Raw genomic sequence first — 24,752 nt, forward strand, 5'->3', positions numbered from 1 at the left:
TCAATAAGAAATCAAAACCAAGCAAACAAAAAAGCCTACCCAGCCCCCCAAATCCTGCAATTTACCTTCAGGTTTATTACTAGAATCAGGAGAGGTCTTCTAAAATTGCTGTTGTTAATGAGCAAGATTTAGATAGTACAGTAGATGAATGACATATCATATAGACAAGATATCCTAACCAGATTTAATAAGAGAATAAAAAAATTATCCATAGGTTTTAAACATTTGGAAAACATTACACTTTCCTCCACATCATATTGGAAGGTAGTAGAGAACAGTGAATCTACAAACTCCAGTTTTGAAAGCTGGACCCGAATCCCATTTAGGACCACAAAGCATGGTTAGTGAATTTCAAGAATCCTTATTCAGATTAAGTCTTCTTGGATACGGGCCAAGACAAATCAGTTCTGAAGTCTGAACTACCAGAAAAGATAGCATGGTGTAGTGCTCTGAGGGAAGAGAAGCAGGATATTTAAGAAATAACCTCACATCTGAGAAGTAATGGATAACAGAATAGAATGAAGGACCTATATGAAGGCACTTGCTGCCCACAGATCTGTATGGTTCTTAGACTAGTAGAAGTGCTTTTGGGGTCCTTACAAAGTCTTGGCTGTTTCCCCAGCTTGTGAGCTATTTTCCTGAAATCACAAACAATTTGGGGGTTTGAAAAGGAATATGGCTCAAGAATCTTTAGAGGCTTAAGCAGAGTGGATCTGACAGAATATGGGAGCAAGATCCACTTTGAATATAGGGTAAGGAGCCTGTACTCAGGAAGCATGCCAGCTAGATCACAGAACCAGTCTTGTAAGCTGCTTGCATGCCATTAAACCAAAGAGTGCACAGGCCCTACACACTACAACAGGATCCAAGTAGATCTAGATCTTCCTGAGGAAGATCAAGTTAGGAGAAATCTGGGAGAGATGCAGTATTTATATTGCTTAGATTTATGTATTAACTTGCTATTCAGGTATCTATTAAATGTTGAGGCAAAACAGAAGGGTAAAGAAAATTTGTACAATTGAAGTGATACTATATCTGAGAATGTACGTTGTTTATTTCAGCAATAAGTGCCCCCAAACCTGAAGTACAACATTTTAAAATCTACAACACAAAAATAGAAAATATTCAAAATGCACAGAAACACAAGTCACCTTTAATGTGATTAAAACGTCACATGAGATTTTTTGCAGTTAAGTGGCAATTAAGGATGTGCTTTACAACACTGTATAGAAATTTGCAAGTTTCCTGTACAGGCAGGATCCTCAGGCTTGTGCAAGTCGTTCTAGGACTCTTCGGTAATCTGAAACAAGTTGTTGGAAGCTCTCTTCTAACTGTTCATGTTGCATGTTTAGGTCTATTTGGTTCAACTGGTTCGTCAGCTCCTCTGGTCTTAGACACCTTCTCATCTTGGCAAGTTCTCTCTGCTTTTTCTATGCAACCAAACAAATAGTAATTTGAACACAACCAATAATTATCAAGAATATGCTATTTCATCAAATGTATTCAATTTCATTATCTAGCTCTTTAAGATGTCCCTAATACTAAGAAAAAAAGTTAGTGTTTGATTAGGACATCTGTTCTGGTAAAGCCTGAGTTTCTGTATTACCAATCAACATGTGAAGTAAAAAATGGTTTCAAGGTTTTTCCTTGACCAAACGGATCAGGTCAACTCCTGAAGATGTATGGCATGAAGAACTAGACTGTAGAAAACTACTCAGGATATTTAGTTCTATGCTGTCATTAATTACACTGGTGTCCCATTATGGGGCTGTTCAGCCAACTGATTTCCCCATAATTGACTATCAATAATTAATTTTAAGCCTCCTGTACACAGAAAACATTTCACAAGTATTTACAAATTATTAAAAAGTTACCAGGGATTAGCAATAACAGCACTGAAATGCAGCAAGATTATTTACAGGTATAAACGTATTTGTTTATATGATGAGGAGAAGATGAGGAGTTCCCCTTGCTGTGTCACATATGTGGTGTTTTTACCTGTTTTTTAAAAATACCTCAAAATACTTCTGTACTTCCTTTCTCTGGATGTACTTTTATATAGCTGGTATCTATTTCTGAATTTCTCAGTTCCTTGGTTACCTTCCATTCTCCAGTCTTCCCTCGCTTTGTAAAAAACGAAATGTCATTCAACATTTCATTTAAAAAAAATGCATTATGTGTGCCTGGCATCTTATCAATAAATCTTTGCAATGCCTGTGGAATCATAAGAGTTTGTTGAAACAACAAATTTTTCCCCAAACTATTCTAAAATCAAACCCCTTCTGTACTCCATTTAATTTTACACTTATCTCAAAGGAAAATCAGTTTTCTTTCTGTCATTGATGCTGAGGGTCAGGAGAAAGAAGTGGAGATCAGAGTAAACTGTAAATGAGTGAGATCAGAAAAACTTCTTTAGTCTCCCACAGATCCCATAGCCAAAGTTCAGTTCAGAAAAGGAGTTTCTGCATCAGAGTCCTTATGAGGCCTCCAGGCACATTTCTAGCCAATAATCAAGAAAGATTTAATTGTAGGAAGGATGTCAAAAGTAGCATAGCTGTTTAAATTTTAGATTCACGTTAGCTCTAGCTAGTCAAAATGAGTACAATACTCAAAACGTGTGATGAGTTTCCCAAATGAAAATAGAGATGAGTACCTTCTGTGCAAGCTTCTGTCCATAGAAAAACTAAAACCTCCTTATTCTAGAATTAATTTTAAGTCTGATTAACAGGAATATCTGTTAAGATTATATATAAGCACTGAAAAAAAAGGTGTCAGCTTTTAAATGTCAATTACATCTGATACTGTAGCATTAGGCCATCTCTAAGTTCCTGATTCTGGGTAAAAAGCAAATTCCCTCCACACCATTCAGATAGCCAGCTGTTCCAATATCCATTTCCTCCCAAATACAGTACCAGCATATGCAGGTACACAAGATTCTGAAACCCACAGTCAGTGACATTTTACCCAAGCAGTTTCAAGAGGATTATTTGGGAGCAAGTTATTGGACTTGGCAGAAAATTATACTCTGTTGAAGTAGCAAACCCAAAAGAAGTACTATGACTAAGAAAAGCTGCACAGCAGTGGTGTTTACTTGCAGAAGGGATGACATGAAGAACAAAGACATACTATCAAGAAGACATGTCTACCAGCAGAGTCTACTAATGAGCATAAAAACCAGGGTTCTTCAAAAATGGAGAAGCCACAGTGAACCTGGAATTTCACAAGCTGCTCACCCTTTGAGCTACCTTAGAGTGATGCCCTGTTCACAAAGATACTAAAACTTTTACTTTCTGTATCAGTTATTCCAATCTAGTGGTGCCATATACATAAAAATCTCAATATTTTTAGCAACAGCCTCCTTGCTAATGTGAAGACCTGAAGGGTAATAGATGTACTACAGGGTTTTGCATCTGGAGTTTCTGCAGACAGTTTTATTTCTGCTATTGTTAGTCAAGGAAATAGCTGTAATACCATTTTTACTAAGTTAAGGTAGTGGCAATTTGGAATTATTCTACATTTGTGCAGCACTGTTCAAATGAAACTATCAAGTGTTTTATATAAAAAATGATACCAGCATTAAGAGCGTGCAATAATATTCCTGATTCTTTAATAAAATTTGCTTCTCCCCCCTCCCCAATTACTATATACTTACTAAAACTTCATTTAATTCCAGTTCTGAAAAAATTTTGAAAACAGCACCATGAATAACATTTATTGGAAATATCGTTTAGGAGGAGTGCACGAGTAAGCTGTTTTCTAGGTAGAACTATCATAAACAAGACAGCTGTATTTCAGAACATGAAACAAAATCAGGGAAAGGGTGTTGGCTGCAGCATCGCATATCTAGCAATACAAAATCCATTAATTACTAATGTATTTACTGCATGCAAAGACTGAAGTGGAAACATCTGTTAGAAGCACAAGAATTGAAGTTGCCTATGCAATTCTGGATTTCCCCCCTAGGACTTCAGTGCTGAGTGAATGAGTTGCAACCATTGTAACAGTCTGGTTAGCTGAAAAATCATGGCCATATTTGTAGCAAATTTAGCAAATGAGACAAGACACTCATGAAAGAGAACAGAAAGCGTTTTGATTCAGGCCCTGCCACTCAGCATGACATAGTGTTATCTCCAGATCAGGCAAGTATTTAATACAGTGTTGGGTTCTCATTTCTGTTAACAGCCCCGCTAAGTCCTGCATGAGCACAATCAAAGTTTTGCTATTTTGGTATAGCAGGGTAAGTGCTGCTTTAGGAAGGCTTGCAAGCTAATCAAGGTATTTCTCATACTTTGTAAAACTTTTCCAACAGGATTTTGGTTTGCTTAGCAAGTACTGAACAGAGTGACTAACATGCTAATTATAGCAATAAACCTAGATTTATTTGTGGTCTTTTGACTCTTAATACAAAGACTGATGCCATTAGCGACTAGGATATGTATTTTTTTTTAAGCTGTATCTCAGAGTCAGGTTATGCAATACTGACCAACAGTACTGAAGATCCTGAGAGACATACTTTATAGGAACTAAGAAAATTACTTCGTAATAAGTTTATTACTTCCTTGAACTTTACTGCTGAAATTATTTTCTATTCCATCTGCACGGAATTCTATGTTGACATGGCTTGATTACTTCTAGCAAGCTGTTTTGCTAAGACCTAGCTAACAAGTAGAACAGGAATCTGAACTATGCCTAGTCTGCAGTGTAAACTTGTAATAGCATTTACCTCTTCAGATTTTTGGCTTGTCTATTAACATATTTTTAGCCTTTTCAAGAAATTGACATTTTCTTCCCCTTAAGCCTACCTGGGCACAATGCCACTTGTAGCAAGATAAAAAGCCTTAGTAGTAACTTCCTGCTGGAACTGGGCACAAAACAGTCAGGAGCCAAGCACAGGATCTTCAGCACTGCTGTACGTGAACGTTCTCTGCATCTGTATATGTGTCAGTAGAACACCGCATAACTAATAGTAGTTGATTGGCAACATAATTGGCATCAGCTACATTTATGGAAATGAAAGTAAAATCAAGTATAATTAGCCTTGAAATAAGTATGATACTTAAGTCATATACACCTTATAAGGGCCAATCAGTCTTCTTTTAACGTCCAATCGATAGCTTCTGGACTGTTCTGCATCACCCATATCTGTTGCACGCAATCGGAGAATTTCATAAACTCGTCTTGTGTGTTGCTAATGAACAGAAAGAATAAAAACCACGTCTGAATAAAGCGGTCACTCAACAGAACTCAAAGTGGAGAAATACTGAAATATTAAGTCATTCCTCAGCTTATTGGGAGATAGGCACAGACAAGCCTCTGTCAAACCTATCCTTCTGTCTGGTGGGTTAAATGAATAAATATTTTTGTTTTTCCTTCAAAACCATTTCTTCCATGCAGCCAGTGCCTGATGTCCCAAAGTGTTGCACCAGCTGTAGAGGTGTTTCAAGGACCTGCTGTAGATGAACAGCATGAAGTCCAGAAAGCCAGAGACCAAAACTACTTCAAGTAACTGAATGACTGAACTAGAGTAACACTAAGCAGTATTTTGCTAAACATTATCTACATTGCTTATTTTATTAATTGCTGTATATCTACTGCCCTTCACAAGGCCCCCTGGGAGTTCTAAATAGGAGAATGAAATAATATTTACAACTTTTTGTTTACTAGGGAAGAAAATGAAAGAATTAGTAATGGGAAAACCGAAGTGCTTTTGGAACCAGGATCAGCTAGTATCACATCTGGGAAAAAAAAAAAAAAATCATGTTGCCACTACACTCCTATTAACTATTGCATCTGTATGAAAACAGAAGACTAAGTATTCTCTTGCTGAGCAACAGAACAAAAATAAGGTGGTTTGTTTGCTACACTAGCTAGCATATGTTTAGATACTGTTAAAAAACCCAAACCTGACTTATTTATCCCTTCAGGTTTAAGGTATCAGACATAAAAGGCTGAAAATGTAGTGTCCTTATACAAGCAATACCATTTTCATGAACACATTTGAATATGGCTCCACACTCCCCATCCCTCAAGCCTCTAAGTTTTCATTAAACCACATTCAAATACATTTTTAATTAAGCAGCTCTGCCATTCCACTACCATACTCACTAATGAGTTTAATCACTGAGCAGATTACCAGAAAATTTAACTGTTTAGTTCTCTAAGTTTGCTACTTTAATGTTCTGCATTCCCAAAACAACACTTGTTATTTGTATAAGTATACTTGAAAGAAATGGAAACCATGTCAAATTCTATTACATCAACAGAATCAGTAGGTAAAAAAAACATTTACCTAAACCCACAACCTAGGTATCTTCTCCCTTCCAGATACAACCTAAAAATCTGTAGAAATAAGCCAGAGCACGCGAATTCCACGTCTCCACCTCTTTTTAAAGTGTTATTCTACTAGTTTGATAATAATGTCCAACTACAACTGTTCTGATTTAATACCTTATTTATTTTCAGTTTTTGTTGAGCTTCCATCACCATTTCTTGGGTGAAACCTTGCATTAACTTTCCTGGGGAAAAACAAAGCAAATCTTGACAGAGCTTTACAAGGACAAAGTCTCTTAGCTTCACATAGTTTTCAGATGGATCTTCAGCTGGAAAGAATAAAAAAGCACACAGTTAATATCAGCATTATGTTTCCTCATCTCTAGTATGTAATTGCAAAGTACTACGGAAAACAAAAGCAGATATGGTATTCATCAGTATACGAACAACTGTGCTGAATTTTAAGTACTAGTATCTAAGTTTTACATTTTTGACAATAGATGTTAAAGAGCTTGCAGAAAGAAAAAATTTCCAATATTCTGTGTATGCAGTACTGTACAGTATTATATAGGCACTTCTCAGACTGTCAATACACACATTTAATGCAATTTAACTCTTGGGAAAACAAAATTACTTATGTATAAACCCCTTTTTCTTTTTTTCCGTATATTCCATGTTTGACAGAATGGTAGAGTACTAGAACACAAACTAACTATGTGGAAAAAGACTGGTGAAACTATCCTGCTGTATACAACTAAACTAGCCGAAGGCAATTATTGACCACAAGTTATAGCCTTTGTCAGCAAGGCAGGTAAGGAAAGGTACAAGGACCCAAAGGGCAAGCTTATACAAAATTAAAAGGCTGGAAGGACCCAAGCAAAAGCTGATCACAATTTTAAGGTCCTTCCATTTTGCTTAAAACAGCAGCATAACTATCAAATCTGTTACTTTAAAAAGAAACAGCAAAGTTGAAAACTAGCTTCAAGGAACATCAACATGGTCCCATATGCAACTTTATTCCCACTTATGAAATATGCAGAAGGAAAATGCTTACAACATTGTGAATATTTCTTCCTTAATTGTTTAGGCAGGACTACTACAAATAAGTAGCAGGGTTGTGTTCCCCCCAGCACTCATTTTTCTGTGGACTGGCATTGTGAAATTGCTAAACAGCTCATATCCCAGTTGTGTTTTTCTTCAGTTTTGAGGACCATTGTAAATAGTTGAAATCTGTAGTTTAAGGACAATCGAAAGCCAGTAAGTTTCCAAGGAGGACTGGGATAGAAGTTTTTACTTTGTATATGCAGCACTGCACAACTGGCAGTTTATTTTTTGGGGATAGAGAATGCTTATGACTATTTTATCAGTTAAAATGTTTCATGCAGAGTGGCCTAATCTTGTATGGCAAGTCTTATAGCACTTATTCTGCAGAAGAGACTGGAGAAGCAGAGATGATTGATTCCATTCCTTTTTGTTCAGATTAGTTGGAAAACAGACAAGGCAGTGTCTGCACCGTAAGCACTATCAGTATACATTTTGCTTGTGTCAATTAGGAGGACAAGCTATAAGCAAAGCAAAATATTTTTTGTAAATGTGAACGAAGTATTTTTTTTAAAGCACTAGCTCATTTACAGAGGTTACGTGTATCAATTTCCTCTTTTCAAAATGGTTAAAGGCTTTACTTCACAATTTTAGAGGCTACGTAACTAAATATTCTGGCCATATCAAGATTGTCCAGCCCGATTTTCCTCTCAAAAAGGACAATAAATAATTTTGTAAAAGCCTTAATTTCCATAACTTGAGCGTCATGCAGAATACTGCAAGCTTCTCCTGCTTTATTCCATAAAGAAAATAAAACCAATTTTAGTGCACATTTACTGTTTGCTACAACCCTGCGTTTAAGGCACTGAGCCATGAACACATCATATGATTTATGAAATAACATGTTAAGACTTTTTTTAACCTCAATCCTAACAGCTAGGTAAAGGTAAAGCTTTGTACTATTAAAAAGAAAAAAGTAAATGCATGATGCACATGATTTCCTGTTACATAAACAAAGTTATATTTCCTTAGGTTCCTATGAACTGGATTAAAATGATGAGATTGATTACTTTATGTTAGGATTATCCTGCAGCACTGCATTATGAAAGCAAGTGTTCTATTGTATTTTAATTAGAATGGAGGAGTTATTTCTAATTAAGGTGAGGTCTGTGACAGCCCCTACCTAGAACAGTCATGTGTTTGAACTGCATTTCTTCCTGTATTGCACTTGAAACCACAGAACAAATGTCATGTTTGTAGCCATTTATGTTATTTTTGTGCACATATACCCTTTTTCTCCTCTGCCATTTCCTCAAGTTTCTCAAGTTTATTTTTTCTTTTTTTTTTTTCTTTTTTTTTTTTTTCCAGGTATTTGTGCACACACCTTCAATATCATGGATGCCTTCAGCCAGCAATTCATGCTTTGGGAGCACAAGTTCTCTACAGATTTTTACTGTCTCTAAAATTTTGGTTTACACAGTAATATTTATGTGCAATTTTACGTTGGTGTCCCCCCTGCTCCCAATTTTGAGTTTTGGCTAATAGGAGTAAGTAGAAGAAATAGGAATTTGACAAAGCTCGATCTCTTGGAAAATTCAGCTGTGTATTCTCACAATAAAATGGCTAATTAGCTGGTAATCCGTTCATGCTAGGGATTGAATTTTCCTGGTGTGCTGTTCTCTAAGTAAAGGATTTAAAGAGCTACATTATATACAGTTCTTCTGTAAACCAGGGTACTATTAATCCTGAACAGAGCTGAAGCTAAATCTTCAAAAGGCCATTTAATTCTGACAAATTAACATGAAAGTTAGTTTGCAGGCTAACAACCTGTAAATGCTACAAGTTGCTTATGAAAGAGGTGAGCTGAGTTAAAAATTTAACACAAACCTGTTATATCAAGTACTGTAGGAGAAGACATATAGTATCTATGAACTGTTTCAAGCAGCTGAGCACCATGGCCTTCTCCTTGGAATGGTGGCAAGATCAGCATCTGGCTACAGACAAAGGAAAGTATTTTCAGTTCAAATGCACGCATTTGCAAACTTTATAATGCAAAGGCTTAAAACCAAAACGGTATTTCATTTTAGATTAAAGTACATGTAGCAATCTTCATGTTAAAATAAAATTTTTAATGGAGTCTTAAAATTGCTAAATATTCAAAACTTGTTTAAGATTCCCTCTGCTTGAGGAAGGGAACAATGAAATAAATCAGTGCATAGCCAGCTAATAATGGGGATTTTTTTAAACAAATCAACACCATTATAAACAAGTATTGGGAACTTCAGCAGTTCCCTCTTCTGAAATAAAAGGCAAGGCACGAGTTACACCGCCAATTACCTTACACGTGGCCGGGTTTTGTCTGGGTACACATAGTAATTATAGACTGTCATGTAGCCTACGGTCGCAAAGAGCGTAGCTCCATCCTTATTATACTTCTCAAATCTGCAGATAAAACAGAAAGCCAAGCAGGTCAATTACAGTCGCGCTCCCATGCAGTGTCCATTTTCTTTTCCATTCTCCAACTGAATTTTCAGTGTCAGCAAGCTACTCTGTGAGGGCCCAATGGGTACACCTGCTATGTTCTGAATGTACAATTCACTTAATTGGTGTGCAGCAACTTGGATAAATCAGGCCTCTTTACAGCACTTCAGTGCACTTGCTTATTATAAAGATGAATAGGTGGCAAGTAAAAGAAAACACAGGCAAAGCTCATTTTACTGTTTAAGCCTACATTCAGGGCTCTAACGGACAACAGCATTTAATTCAGCTCTATTCTCAAGCTTTCCCAAAGCATAATGGAGGAAAACTCAAGCCTCATAAACAATGGTTTTTCTTTCCTGGGAAAAATATCATTATACTGCTCCAATAATTGGCCAGCCACAATTAAAATGCAGGCTTTGTGGAGGTAATAAGGTCCACTGTTGCTTTAGAACTGTACTTACACTAGAAAGTAGTTCCATCTTTCATCATCTACATCAATAAAGCTAGCAGTTTCAATAAACCACATCAAGAACGTCTGAAGCCTTTCATGATATTCTCGAAAGCCTGTACATGTCATGTCGGCCTAGGGAAAAAGCCAGGAGAAGTCAGGTGAAACCTATCACAGATGTAAGAGGGAAAAAACCCCATGCAAAACCTAATTAAATTCTCCAATATAAAAAAGCATGTTTATAATTATCAATAAACTGGTAAAAATGACAGTATTTATATATTACAGTCAAAACATTACTGAAAATGCATCACTGCAAAATAAAATGTGATTTGCTTGCTCAAAATCACAAGTTTTAAACTTATTTCTCATACCTTGTATATCTGATATGTTATATCTTCACCAGCTTCCTCATTATGGACAGAATATGTGTGTAGCAGCATTCCAAAGGGCTTGAAGTTGACCTCCTTCTCCAGAAGAGACACAAAGTCATCTGTGTTTGTGCAAAAGCCAGGAGGAATGATTTCTCTAATTTTACTTTCAACATCATCTGCCTGGAGATTACAAAAGGGGGCAGGATCAGTGGAAGATTGGAAAAAGACAGCACTGATGTCACTATTGTGGTATAAGAAATGCATGTAAGAGAGACGCTATGGCCTAACAGTAATGAAAGAAGAAAAAAAAGACAAGGAATAGCTCAAGCATTCCTGTGTGTTCAGTAGTGACTTTCCAGCAAGTAAAGGAGCTGCACTGATGAGATCCAGCAAAGTCACAATCCAGCAGCCACCACAAGCATCTAAAAGCTTGCAGTTACAGCATAAGTTAATGAATGTTTTTATGGTTACAGACTGTTACATTTGTCCAATTCAAAACCTAATAGTGCTGATAGTTATTCTGAAAGTGCAGCACGTTCAGAAGCTAAGACTTCCCAGTCAGCAATTCTCTAAGACCTACACAGCCTTGTGGAACACAGGTTCCCAAACAAGCAGCTTACAAGAGGTATTAGGTGAAGCAAAACTATGTGGAAGAAAAGGGACAAAGATCAAAAATGGTAGCTCCCAAATAGGAAAGTGACAGCTAGCACACTCTTGCATTCTTGTGTCTCCCTGCTTGAAATGCCTGCCTATAGAATCAGCAGCAAACACCTTACAAACTCAGAAGACATCATCCTACATTCTAATCAAAGAAAAAACTGAAAACAAAATTTAACATAATAAAAATATAATTTAAGGATACTGTCAGCAAATCTCACCTGTGGTGTAACATACTGGGGAAGACAAAATATTCTGACCCCAAAATTAAACTCAGATTAAAATTACTCTTTTCAGATAACCAAAGTGAAAGTTAGACTATCAGCTGAGCAGACTTCATAATCCCTTTCAGACCCCAAAAAGACCACTTGATTGAATACATTTACTACTCCTTTTTAACCATGAATATTTGATGAAGTTTCACAATAACGTATTACTGCTTCTCACCAGGCAATAAAACTTAATGAATTGGTCTCAACTTAACAAAACCGTACTCCTCAATACAACCCCTAAAAGCCTGACATTACATTCAACAAAATGAGCTTACATTCAATTCAAACTTTCCTCTGAACAATGAATCCAGGTTTTTACTTAATGGAGTTTGCCGTGAGTTCAGCTGTAATGTTTGTATTGTATCTATTTCCACAAGAGCTGACACAAGAACACTTTGTGTTAACTTACTAAGCAGCTCTTTCACACCGTTTACATGCATGATGGGTATTAGTTCAAAACCAAGACCCTTGCTACTTAGCATTCAAAACAGGGAAATTAAGATGCTTAGAACAAAATACACTACAAAAGGCTAATACAACATGCTACTAATTCCTGTCCTTTCAACTATAGTCCCTTAAGTAGAAGCAATGCACCTGCAAATGAATAGCACTTTATCATTCAGTTTCATTTTTAGTGCAGAGAAAGATGGATGTAGTTCAGCACAAACAAGTTTTATTCTTAATGGTTTGGTACTACCAACATTTATATTTATATTTGTAGAGAGCTCTATTAAGCAATTAAAATATAGCTCTACAATACTTGGTGTAAGAACCCAGTTAACATGCGTACAATCTTTACATCCATTTCATTCTCAAAACAAAAGAGATGCGTTTATTGGAACCTTTGCTATTCTTCTTAGAGCAATATTAGTGAAACATTTTCTTTACACTTAAGTGATTTAACTGCGTTACACAAAATCAGCCATTTTTTTCCAGAATCAATGACTTACATAAAGAAAAGGTTAATAGTATGGAACACATTTTAGAAATGCCTTTTTTTTTTAAACTGTGCAAGTGCAGTTTTTACACAGATCTTACACTGCACTGCTGTCAAAGCTGTAGGAAACTGCAACTAAGAATCTGTAGTGTAGCGATTTATTTTATGTATCTGAAAAGAGCATGTGAAAATAATCTAGAATTAAAAGAATACTTTCAAGCATCAGTTCAATAACTTAAGCTATGTGCAAGGTACCTAAAAAGGGTGAATATACAGTATGAAGTATTACATAAATAATGTTTAAGTAATTTTGCTCCCCTCACAATTCTAAGTTTCTTCACGAGTGGTAAGGAAGGCAAGCTTCCAACCTGCTGAAAGCACGTAAGACAATCTGGCTCCCACCACAGAAAAATTTTGTTTTCCATAAAATACAATTAAATAATGAGAACAGAGGCTTAGCAGATAAAGCAGTACATAATTCTTATTAGTTCTGTATGACTGCAACAAATTTTCAGCTACTGCCTCCTACAATTTCTCTCCACTTGAAATGGAGTCTGGCATAATTTAAGAAAAGAAACCATATTCTTCAGTTACTTTCAGGGTTAATAAGATCTCTCTTTCTCACAGAGGAAATCCCAGAATCCTCAGTTTGAGTGGTGGCATAAATTTAACTGATCTAATTTTCAGTAAGTCCTGGAATACTGGAATCTTGAAATAGCAACAGCATACAAAGAATTTGTTTCATTAATACCTGTTTTCATTAATACCTGTTCTTTTTAATGGAAACATCCATTACTTAGTAGGCACTTTCCAGACACTTCTCTCTGAAGTGCTCATAAACCAAGCAGTTATTAAAATTAGTTTACTGCCTTTCCCATGTGTATTTCTTTGATATTGGTGAGAGGTTAATTTCTTTTGCCAGAGTAAGGCAGTCCTATCTTACCAACTGGCATGGAGGCAACGGTGATACACAAGTTCCTTTCCAGAAGAACAATCCAGCTGACTACTGCAGCAGTATTAAGCAGAGGCGAAGCCACTTACAATGAAGCATGCAAAAACCTGAATGAAGCCAGCTGAGAGCTGTTGAGCTTATGGTTCATGGAGGTACTGTCTGTAATGTATAACCTTCATAATCAGAATCATGTAAGGTGATGATGGGGAATTTGGTATAGACTTGTAATAAACTTCATTTGTAGTAGTACTACTTAAGTGGGGAGTGTCTCTTTGTACATAGCATTTGACTCTGGGTAATTTCAATATAGAGATTATTCTTGTACTAACAGGCAGTTATAACATCTGTGTATCATGTAGATGCTGTTTCAAAGTGACTTAATTTAAAATAATTATAGAAAAATATTTGAAAGCTGAATTTCTACAACAATTACATGTATTTCCAGTGGGGAGCAATGGAGTGATCAGTAGTACTGCTTAAAAAAGGATGCCAAATACTAAAATTACACTTTTTCATTAACTTTTGTGTCAAGCAAATGTGTTAGCCCAGCTGCAGAGCAAGACAAGTACATTTATAGTAAGGACTATTTCAGAGGTTAGTGAAATAGTTCGCTCCTGCCCCATCAGAAAATGCAGATGAAAAGGAAGATACTTGAACAGCTGCAAATCTCAAAGCAGCAAGCAATTTGGAGGTCAAGGCTATTAATATTTACACCAGAAGAAAGCAGCCTCTCTTCAGATATTTGAAAGGATCAATTCCACTCAAGGGATAACTTCTATTTTCATTAAATGAAGTGCCAGCTTCTGTTCAAAACATGATCATACTTTGCTGAGCCTTCTCCACTACCATGGTTTAGATCCATCTTTAAGGAGATGATACTAAGATGCATAAATATGACTGGAGTTCTGACTCCTGACATTTCAGGATCTTATCTTTTACCTCATGTTTGAAAAGATCTTGGAGAAAAAAATATTGGTATTGGGGCAAATATTTCTGTAAGTCCCCAGCAGAGACTGTAGCAGCTGCTTTAGCAATAATGGAACCAAACCTACTACCACAGAATAAAACCACCTGCTGTTGAATGGGCTTGTGTGGGTATTTAGATACAAAATCCTAAGCTGTGAATAACTTTGCAGAGCAATAAAACTAACTTCTCCCTTGTAACCAGTTATGTTAAATGCAGAAACTGCTGTCCTTTCCTAAACACCATCTATTCACAACACAAAGATCAACAGTCATGTATAGCAGATAGTCTGCATCTTAGTATAATTATCCTGAAGGAACCAAGATCAGCAACTAAACAGCTAACCTCGAAAAGTAAATGTTAATATGTTTAAATTGACACCCTGCTGTAATGACAGTTTATGTTCTAATCTCTGCAACTGCATTCATATCTGAAGGTGGTTAAATTAATGGCAAATCTTTTCCCTATTTAGGTTTACATATAGCCACATGATCAGCTTATTTGGATGTACGCTGTTAACAATACCAAGTGAAGCACAGGGTAAGCTACCTATTCTTCTGATTCAGTGAAAACCTATGGATACTCTGGAAAGTATAGAGAAGCCTCGCTCAGAAAGGTCTTTTTTTGTCCCCATCTCAATCCCTTAAGCAATTGGAGGAATAATTAAATATAGAAAACAGGACCTGAAAGAAGCAAGGATTCCAAGCATTCAAAAAAGTTGCAGAGTGCACTTAGGGCAAGACAGATCTTTCCTTTAGCTTGCACATACCTCCAGAGAAGTAAAGGGGCTTTGCCATTTGTACAGAAAATAGATAGGCTGTAAGTAAAAAGGCCCTACGGTGTGGATTCCTGTTGTGACATGATTTTGAAGTTATGCTGGTAAGAAGTTGGACTGTTTGATTTTAATATGATTATTACTTTGCCAACAAGTTTTCCTTTTTTCCTTATTTCTAAAAACCTTCTAAAGATTGAAGATCATGACCTTTCACTCCTAAGATAATGTTGCCCTAGCCTCACAAGTATTTCAGACATGTCCAGGCACTTAGCTTGTTGAACTAAGTATATTCTAATACAACTTCAGAACAAGGAAGGGCAAATCTTTTGGGCAAATTCGTTCAACATTCAAATTCATTCAGAAGTCATTCCAATGTTTTTTGCTTTACAATAGTCCTTTCCTTGAAAATATTTAAATAAACTTGATTAATTTGAAATTGGGAACTTAAAATACAGCTTGAAGTCATAAAGATATTTACTTTTTTTTAAAAAAAAAACTTTTCTCAGGCAGAGTAATTTGAAGTCAGTGCAAATACAGAGTATTACGAAGACTCATCAATAACCATACCAGTAGCTCTTTTGGAAAGAAATCAACTCAATTTTTTCTTCCTTATAACTAAGTAAAACTCAGAGGATATTAAGTTTTCTTAATATATCAAAGACCACTCTGAAAAACTAATTTTTTTTCTAAATAACTGTACAGGTAATTATACAATAATTTAATGGTTAAAAACATTCTTAATAAAGTATTTTATTCCTATTTCTGAGTTCCATATACCTTTCTTCAGCTAGCTGAAAGACTGACTAGCTTAGCTTTTGTGGGGTTCTCAAAAATATTCTGAGAGCATATAGGAAGAAGTGGTGGGTGTGTGTGTGCGGGGCGGAGGGAAAAAGCTTTTCTTCAAGTTTTTTATAAGCTTGGAAAAGCTGTAGGCAAAAAAAGAAAAAAGTAAGAGCCCAAAACCAAATAAAACACCCTGCAGGCAATTGTATTATTGTACTCCTTTAAGTAATGCATAAAGCACACATGATACCTAACCAGAAGTTTCTAATCTCATTTCTGCCATACTTGTTCTCCACACCTGCCATTTAAAGAGACACAATCAAGCACCCTACCTCATGAAGTGTTTACAGAAACATCCTTTTCCTTCTTACTGAATTCTCTTCAACATAAAAACCCACCAATGTTAGTCCTCCTCCTGGAGACAGTTAACACAAAAATACAGTCTTGCTAAGTTGTTGGGGGTCTTTTTTTGTGGAACTGGCTTTGGTATTAGCATCTCATGTTTGATTGTACCGTTTGACACAATTTTGATGGTACTGCAGTTAAATGAGGAACAATGGGAAAATGTATAGATGAAGTTTGAAGTTATTTTCAGCTTAGCAACAAAGGAAGCTTTTAATGTAAATCATTTTTGGGTGGGCAATTACTAAATCTAGAATACTTGTCCATATCCCAACTAAACCTTCTCAACAATATTTTAAGTGCAAGTCTGGTTCTGTCTTTACCTCCACACAGTCAAACTTTTCATTAACTTTAGATGTATATTCGATGCGGAAGAGCGTTGACAGGTTACCAGCAATATAGTACAAGAGGATCTTCAGTCCCTTGTATCCAAAAGCAACTTCACTGAGGAAGAAGAACAGAACAATCAGGAATGCTATACACAGCAAAACATTTGCATCACAGAGCTTTCATTTAATATGCTTTGAGGTTTGCACCATCCTTCCCAGTGAGGTATACTAAGTTTCCTAATAGGAAAAGGGGATCAAACTGCATGCACACTATCTAGACAGAGATAATGCCTTACATTATTTCTACTAGTTATTTGCTCCTCTAGTGGAGAAACAGAACATGTGCCTGAACTCAGTAAGGCAGTGTCTGTGTCCTTACTGTGACAGCTCAAGAAAGAATACCTGAAATAGCTAATACTGCATTGATGTTTTTCAATACCTTATGAAAACTTACAGCATAGTGTAATAATTTGGAACACACTACTGCAATTTATACTGTATAAAACACAGACAGATAACCAGTCATAGCAGTTAAGTGTGGGCTTGGTGAACAGTTTCTATATAGGTATACAATCTAACTAGAAGCAAGTAAATGCAAAGTATAGAATACAAAAGCCTTTTTTACACTTTGAAAATATGAGTTGCCTGAATGTAAGTACTATATTGTTGTGAAGCAGAGAGAATTTCTTTTCAGGCAAAACACCAAATGGCAGAATATGGTACCAGTCACAAAGAAACAGGTTCCTTTTTTTGATATTTCAATGCATTGTTAAGTTTTTTTAAACTGAGATTTTCTTTTATGGTAGCACACTTACAATTTAAAATTTGAAGTATAAGCGCCAGAACAAGAATTTGGTTGGTAGTTATACTGACAGATTGGAGAGTTCTCCCATTACTGAAAGTATAATTATTGTCAATGATAGCTGCAGTAGATTGTAATAAAATCAGACTACTACATCTTTATATATATAGTTCATCCTACTTGGAATACTTAGCATGCTTTTTAAATTAATTGGAAATTAAGAAACTTAACTACTTCAAGAAGCCCACAGACACATGCATGGGGATTTTCCATAGTGGTTTGTTTTTTTGTTTTAAACTATGGCCAGATTATTGAATATCACCCTACTGAAAATATTAAATGACACTTTAGGAAAAAAAAAGAAGTAACACTTTTCTGCTCAGACTTTAGTAAAGCCTTTGACACCATTTCCCACAGCATTCTTCTGGAGAAACTGTCTGCTCATGGGTTGGACAGGTATATTCTTCACTGGGTAAAAACTGGCTGGATGGCTGAACCCAGAGTGATATGAAGGGAGTTAAAACCAGTTAGTGGCTGGTCACAAGTGGTGTTCCCTAGGGCTCAGTAGCGGGACCAGTTCTATTTAATATCTTTATCAATGATCTGGACAAGGGGATCAAGTGCACCCTCAGTAAGTTTGCAGATGACACTAAGTTCGGGGGGGAGTGCTGACCTGCTGGAGGGCAAGGCAGCTCTGGACAGGCTGGACAGAGGCCAACTGTATGAGGTTCAACAAGGCTGACTGCTGGGTCCTGCGTTTGGGTCGCAACAACCCCACACGAGACTACAGGCTTTAGGAAGAGTGGCTGAAAAGCAGAAAAGGACCTGGGGGCACTGGTCGACAGCCAGCTGAATTTGAGCCAACAATGTGCCCAGGTGGCCAAGACCATTCCAGCTCCTATCAAAATAGTGCAGCCAGCAGGACAAGGGCAGTGATTGTCCCCCTGTACTTGGCACTGGTGAGGCTGCATCTCATATACTGTGTTCAGTTTTGGGCCCCTCACTACAAGACATTGACGTGCTGGGGTGTGTCCAAAGAAGGACAATGAAGCTGGTGAAGGGTTCAGAGCACAAGTCTTCTGAGAAACAGCTGAGGAAACCGCTAGGGTTGTTTAGCCTGGAGAGGAAGAGGCTTGGGGGAACCCAATTGCTCTCTGCAACTGCCTGAAAGGTTGTAGCAAGGTGGGTGTTGGTCCCTTCTCCTAAGTAAGAAGCGATAGGACAAGAGGAAATGGCCTCAAGTTGCACCGGGGCGGTTCAGACTGGGTATTAGGAAAAATTTCTCTACCAAAAGGCTTGCCAAGCATTGGAACAGGCTGCCCAGGGAGGTGGTAGAGTCACCGTCCCTGGAGGTATCTAAAAGACATGTAGATGTGGTGCTTAGAGACATGGTTTAGTGATGGACTTGGCAGTGCCAGGTTTGCAGTTGGACTCTATGGTCTTAAAGGTCTTTTCCAACCTAAATGATTCTATAGTTTCTGTATCCCCTGCATGTCTAACTGGTTAGAAGTGTATATATTAGAGAAAATAAACCCCTGAATTCAATGAAGTTAACATTCAATTATCTAGAACAGCCAACAATATGGGTTTAAGTAAGTACTTCTATGTTTTATTCACTAAAAATCCCATGTAACAGTGAAAAAGAAATTGATATACTGTTGCTAGATATACATTTTTGGTATTTATTACTGTGAAACTTATTAGCAATAATTGGTAATTTTTCTTAATCTTTGAGAAATGCCATGAACACAATGCCCACTTAAACAAGCTGACTGCAAAATCAGGTATTTCATTCTCTGCTAATCTACCTTAAAATAGCATATAAAATGACTACAGGCTCAAACTACAAGCTAAGCACCAAGGCCACAGTTTCACTGTATAGTCATAAAACTGAAGTATTGCTGTGTCACTTAAAATAGCTTGGCATAGCAGGGTTTCTTGTTTTCTAACAATTTGGAAGCAACTCTCCTCTTCTGGACCTATCAGTTTGACTCTGGATGCTTTAACTTACTCGTCTCCGAACACTTGATGGCTATACTCTGGATTAAATGTTGTGTTGTCATCCTCCAAATCCTCAGGAAAGCGAACTGAGGAAACAACAAAAAAAGAGCATGACCAAGTTATCAGCTTCAGTTTGTTTATCCACAGATTCCCTGGCAGATGTTCACGTGTTCTTCCACTACAGTCAGGCAATTTCAATTATGAACATTTCTATGTTAGGCTGGCATACAAATGAAAAAGACATCTTGTTCAATTTAGATGCATGTTATTTGATCTGAGATCAAATCATTAAACAGATTAAAACTGAGAAATTGACACAGATTTATATATTTCATATACCTCACTGCCCTGAATGTTATGCCTTTAACTTTATCTTGAGCACTGAAGGCACTGCTCAGCTAGATATCCCCACAGTAAGCCAGATCAATCATGTCAACAATGTTGCCTTCTCATTCTGCCATTCTTCTACACGCAGATGAGAACTCTTCACTGTAGGGCGTTTTCATGGAGTCATGAATAGAAAGAAATGTTTATGTGCGTTTACTTTCATGTCAAAGTTTTGGAGAATCAGCATGAATACATACAGAACGTTGCACCAATACTATATTGGTCCTTGTACCAATATTACCAAAATAATTAAGTGATTTTTTGTTTCCTGGTTCTTTACTTTTCCTTAAAGCCTACTTAAAAAGGTCTTTTCTGGTAAGGTAAAAATATTCGCTATAATGGCATCTACTCAAACTCAGTAACTTACCCAACAAGCATTTATAATGTAACTCCATTATATGGAGTTACAGCAGTTCTTCCATCATAAAATATATGATGTATGATTAGTGGATGAGGTTAGAGATTAAAGTAGGATTTTCTAGGAAAAATTTTAGAAGACTGAGAAACTTGATTCCTAAACACCCTCTGTGTATTTACAGTTACCTGCAATTGGAAGGGATCTAACTCTTAACTTAAGCATTAAAGTTATATAGTTCAGCCACATTAACAAGGCACAAGTAGCTCAAAACGACAGTTACCTATTTTTTATGTTGAATGAGATAATATGGCATTTGCATGAGCATACAATATTGTAGGAGTTAATATTGCTATTAAAGCTTTTTTCTAAAGCATGTGGAATATTGAACTGCAGCTTTATTGCTGCTTTACTCCAGTAAAAACAGAAATTAAGAAAAGCTTTTTTCTGATAATATTAGAAAGGAATTATTCAAGGAGAAAAATGCATATGAGGAGTGTCTTAGTGACAAGATAGAAGCTTGGCCCTCTCAGAAGCAAAAGAACAGTTGCCCTTGGCTTCTCAGGTTTAACTATAAGCAATACATTTGAGTCCAAGTGGCAGTGTTAAAAAAAAACAACAACAAAAAAAGAAATAAAACAATAACTAAAGAGCAATTCTGAACTGTCACCACAGACTAAATTAGGACCCTGAAGAGGACAGTGTATAACTGCTTTTATAGGCATGTGGGAAATGCATGACTTTTCTTAAATGGCACCACTTTGCAGCTTCTCATCATTTTTCTTAACGTAATTTGTATGTGGAACATCTATACTCTCTGAAAGAAAAAAGGAAGCTAAAGATATTAGGTGAAATGGGCAATGGGCACCTTATTTAAAAACTCTCTAGCAGTCCCCCTGAAGCCTGGTATAGTAGTTCCTTGGATTTTCAGACAGAATTCACTCAGATGTCACTATGTCTCATTCACTCCTTTAGTTTTAGAAAAGTGGAAGAGAAAAATGATACGATATATCCAGTCATAAAACCATTTTTTTGAAATAACATTTAAGAGCAAGGGAAATATTGCACAATTATAGTGGCTTAAAAACATAAGTATTTTGGTTATAATGACATTTTGGCTCACAAGCTGAAGGTGATTCTGTATTAAAAATGCTACTAAACTATACAGAATAGATTGCTAGTAGTAATTCAGGATATTGTTTCACAGGTTCATTACTTTTATTTTCTTAAATTATAGTATTTGTACTGCTCAAGGGAAGAAATGGCTGAAGGGCTGGAAAGATCAAAAGTTAAGACAGGTATGCCTTATTCTTTAAGTCATTACTGCTGCATGTAAGTTTGAGATATGAGCAACTCCACCAAGAGTTCAGTAGTTCTGTTTGTATTCTGGGTGTCCTAGTAAGCAAATTAACTATAGAGCGCAATAAACAGTCCTCAAAAAATAGAATTTTTTTCTATCCACGTTTTAAACAATTTTCATTGTTTTGTGTAATCTAGATAGGGGGGCAGCAGAAAACCCAACCCAACAACACTTTCCAGTCTTTCTTCCTTTTTGTTTTTTCCTTTCAATGAAAAAGAGAAAGATGTTTAAAAAAAAATCTGGTATTTGTAACTAAAGAAATTAGTTCTGTTGCTATGGTCACCACGAAGACAACATACTTAGAACTGCAACATGGCATAAGGATTAGAGAAGAAAAGACATAATACTTCAAGAAAATAAGACATAATTCCAACGCACTCTGGTAACATGCTAATAAATAGGTAATAACATTACTATGCAGAGACAAGACTGAATTTCTATAGCTGTACTTAATCGTTGCAGTCTCAGCAAAACTAGACTGTGTATTTCTATTCTTGTGTTTGTATATTCATACTAATAAGTACATATTATACTTAAATCCACCCGAGTTTTAAGGAAGTTTCTTAAGAAGGTACTAAAATATTCCAGTATCAAATGCACAATATTTTAAGTGACATTACCTAGTTTCAGCTGAATTGCTTCATTTGTATTACACTTGTATTCAGCCAGCTTCTTCTCCATAGCAGTAAGTCCTGAATAAAAAGATGTATTTTTTAAAGAATTAAAAGGTGTACAAATCTATGTGTCACTATTATTCAAGGAACATATTTAGAAAAAGGTTCTCAAAACCAGAAAAACACACACAACACAAACCCACCAAAAATACTGAAAGAGCAGGTTAAAAAAAGCTACAATGTATAAAAGGAATATAGCGATTTATCTCAAATGCTTTTGTGGAACTAGAAACAAGAACTAGAAAACAGATCACAACTATCTCCCTTTTTAGTCTCCAAGAAAGAAGGGCATTACAGTGAACGCAGTTAAACGTTCTAAGCTATTACAAACAAAACATATTTGAAAGCTCTAAGTAGAGATTAAGTATTCAGCCTAACATGTTTCTTTTAAAGACCACATTAAGTAACATGCTTCAGGGCATTTCAAGTATTTGCATGAAGTTGTTTTCATAAACAGGTGTTCATGGGCTACAGTGGCATGTATGCCACCAGCAATTACATAGTTACCACTTTGTTCCAGAGTAGACCCAGAAGGAAATAACAAACAAATTACATCTAGTCTGTTTTCCAAAGCATAATTCAGCACTGAAAACATGTTTCACTTATGGTATTTTTCAAGTGCTTCACAAATCCAGCTTCCCCTTTATTCCAGAAGTCTTACCAGAAAGTTCTTCCTCTAACATCAGGTAGTAGTCTTAAAGTAAAGGCAAGTTTGGGTTTTTGATTCCCTTCCCACCCCCACTAAACTAGTGATCATGGAGACACACTCTGGCTTACCACTACTAAGCGACTGTGAGCTCGAGGATGCCTGCCTGCCCGCCCGCCCAGCAGCAGCATGACCATAGCAACAGGAGGGCAGAAAGTCAGCCCCACCCCCAGCACCTGACTCTCCGGTGGTCGGAGCTCACCGCGGCCAGCCCTCAACGCCAACCGCACCCACTAGTCCCGCCACGGCCGCCCCCAGCTCGCACTCCACTTCCTTGCCCCATGTCCCAGCACCTGCGCGCGCCCGCATAAGCACGGCGGAGGGGAACAGCGCAGACCGGCCCCGGTACCCCCGCTCCCCCTCCCGGAGAGGGACGGACTGCGCCCAGACCGGCTCCCCCAAGCCGCCGCGGCCCCCCGCCGCGGTCAAAGCGGCACTGCAGGCCCTGTCATCCCTCAGGACGCAGCCGAGCAGCGCAGGGCAAGCCAGGCCCAGGGACTCACCCGCCATTTCCGAAGAGGTGGCAGACGAGTCAGCCGGGCAGAACGAATCAACCCGCGCGCCCACTCACCGGAAGTGAGCGCACACTCATATACTTCCGCTTCCGCCCGCCGAAAAGCAGTGAGGAGCCAATAACGGCACCGTGCGCGGCGCGCACCCGCGCGCATGCCCAGCGCTGCGCGAGCGCCGCCCCGCCCCGTCGCGGCGGGAGCCTTGAAGAACTGCATCCGCGCGACTGCTCCTTTGGTGGCCCCGCCCGCAGGGCGCCGCCGGGGGGAGGGCGCGGCGCGGCCTGGCCAGGCCAGCGCGCATGCGTAGTGCTGCCCGCCGCAGCCTCGCACCTGGCACGGCGGCGCGGGCACCGCCGGCAGCGGGCGGGCGCTGGCTGGCTCTGCCATTTGGAGTGCACCGCTGCCAGCCCCTTGGAGCGCTGTGCGGGGACCTGGGCTGTGTTACCCGGCCGCAGCCCGGGGGCCTGTGGGATGTTAACCATCTGTGAGGAGGTTTAGGGTACAGCATCGTCCCTTCCCGCTTTGGAGCGGGTGGAGCAACTCTTTTACTTCCACTCTTCCTGCACGTATAGACCTCATGGCTCAACACCAGTTACATCTCTGAGGAAGAAAATAAGGCCTTACTGTTAGTAAAAGAGATACGGTGAACCACTTGTTACAGCCACGGCTGGAAGAAACATGGAGATTTCTGCAGTTGTGTCAGTTTTCTGATGGATGCTATAACTGCAATTAGCATAGATATGGACTTGCCGAACAAGATGGTTTAGTGGCCAAATACTTCACAAATAGGCAGATTTCTAGCAAAACTGTTTCTGCTGTCAGCTGGCACATAGGCATATACATAGTATGTGAACTCCAAATTATCTTCAGGACATTCTTGTTGACCTGTAGCCAAAAAAAGTTCTGCTTTCTGAAGAAAATGCGTTGTTCTAAACTTACGGTTATAAGCCCTTGTTTTGTGACCACCATTATGAATTCCCAACTACTATAATGTAAATCTATATCGCACTGTGTTATCTGAGGTATAACAGAAGCTGTCCTTTTTATGTTTTCCAGTCACATGTGATAAGAAAGATGTTGTTGGGTCCTTGAAATAGTACAGCAAGACATAACATGCATTATTATTTAAGCACTTACTGTGATTGAATTGTCCAAACAAAGTATAAATTTCTCCCTTCTTGAGGCTGTGGCCTGCATGTTTTTCATTTCGACGCTTAAAGCAAGTCAACGTGCTCTACTGCTGAAGTGTTATGAAGCTGTCAGAAGCTAC

General features: G+C 37.8%; 1 protein-coding gene across 2 annotated transcripts; it reads right to left on the reverse strand.

The window, feature by feature from the left end:
* Positions 1 to 1,027: 1,027 nt before the first annotated feature.
* On the reverse strand, positions 1,028 to 23,613 carry HAT1 (histone acetyltransferase 1). 2 transcript variants are annotated; one of them, XM_055718264.1, is made up of 11 exons: positions 23,474 to 23,613; positions 22,211 to 22,282; positions 19,499 to 19,574; positions 16,680 to 16,800; positions 10,615 to 10,794; positions 10,254 to 10,375; positions 9,649 to 9,753; positions 9,199 to 9,305; positions 6,448 to 6,599; positions 5,072 to 5,188; positions 1,028 to 1,430 (listed from the first exon to the last, which is right to left on the reverse strand). In XM_055718264.1, exons 1-11 carry the CDS (start codon positions 23,478 to 23,480, stop codon positions 1,263 to 1,265), a joined length of 1,227 nt encoding a protein of 408 aa, XP_055574239.1. In that variant the 5' UTR covers positions 23,481 to 23,613; the 3' UTR covers positions 1,028 to 1,262. The 2 variants fall into 2 exon arrangements, with proteins under 2 accessions (XP_055574239.1, XP_055574240.1); XM_055718265.1 differs by lacking the exon at positions 1,028 to 1,430 and adding an exon at positions 2,016 to 4,930 and having other exon boundaries at positions 23,474 to 23,594.
* Positions 23,614 to 24,752: the final 1,139 nt, after the last annotated feature.

Source organism: Falco cherrug, chromosome 8 (assembly GCF_023634085.1).
Source record: "Falco cherrug isolate bFalChe1 chromosome 8, bFalChe1.pri, whole genome shotgun sequence".
Taxonomy (NCBI): Eukaryota; Metazoa; Chordata; class Aves; order Falconiformes; family Falconidae; genus Falco; species Falco cherrug.

Coding starts and splice junctions, on each gene's coding strand:
- HAT1 (XM_055718264.1), bottom strand. Junction 10,795..16,679: donor AAAAGTTTGACTGTGTGGAG/GTAAAGACAGAA, acceptor TGTAATCTCCAG/GCAGATGATGTTGAAAGTAA. Junction 10,376..10,614: donor TAACATATCAGATATACAAG/GTATGAGAAATA, acceptor CTTTTTCCCTAG/GCCGACATGACATGTACAGG.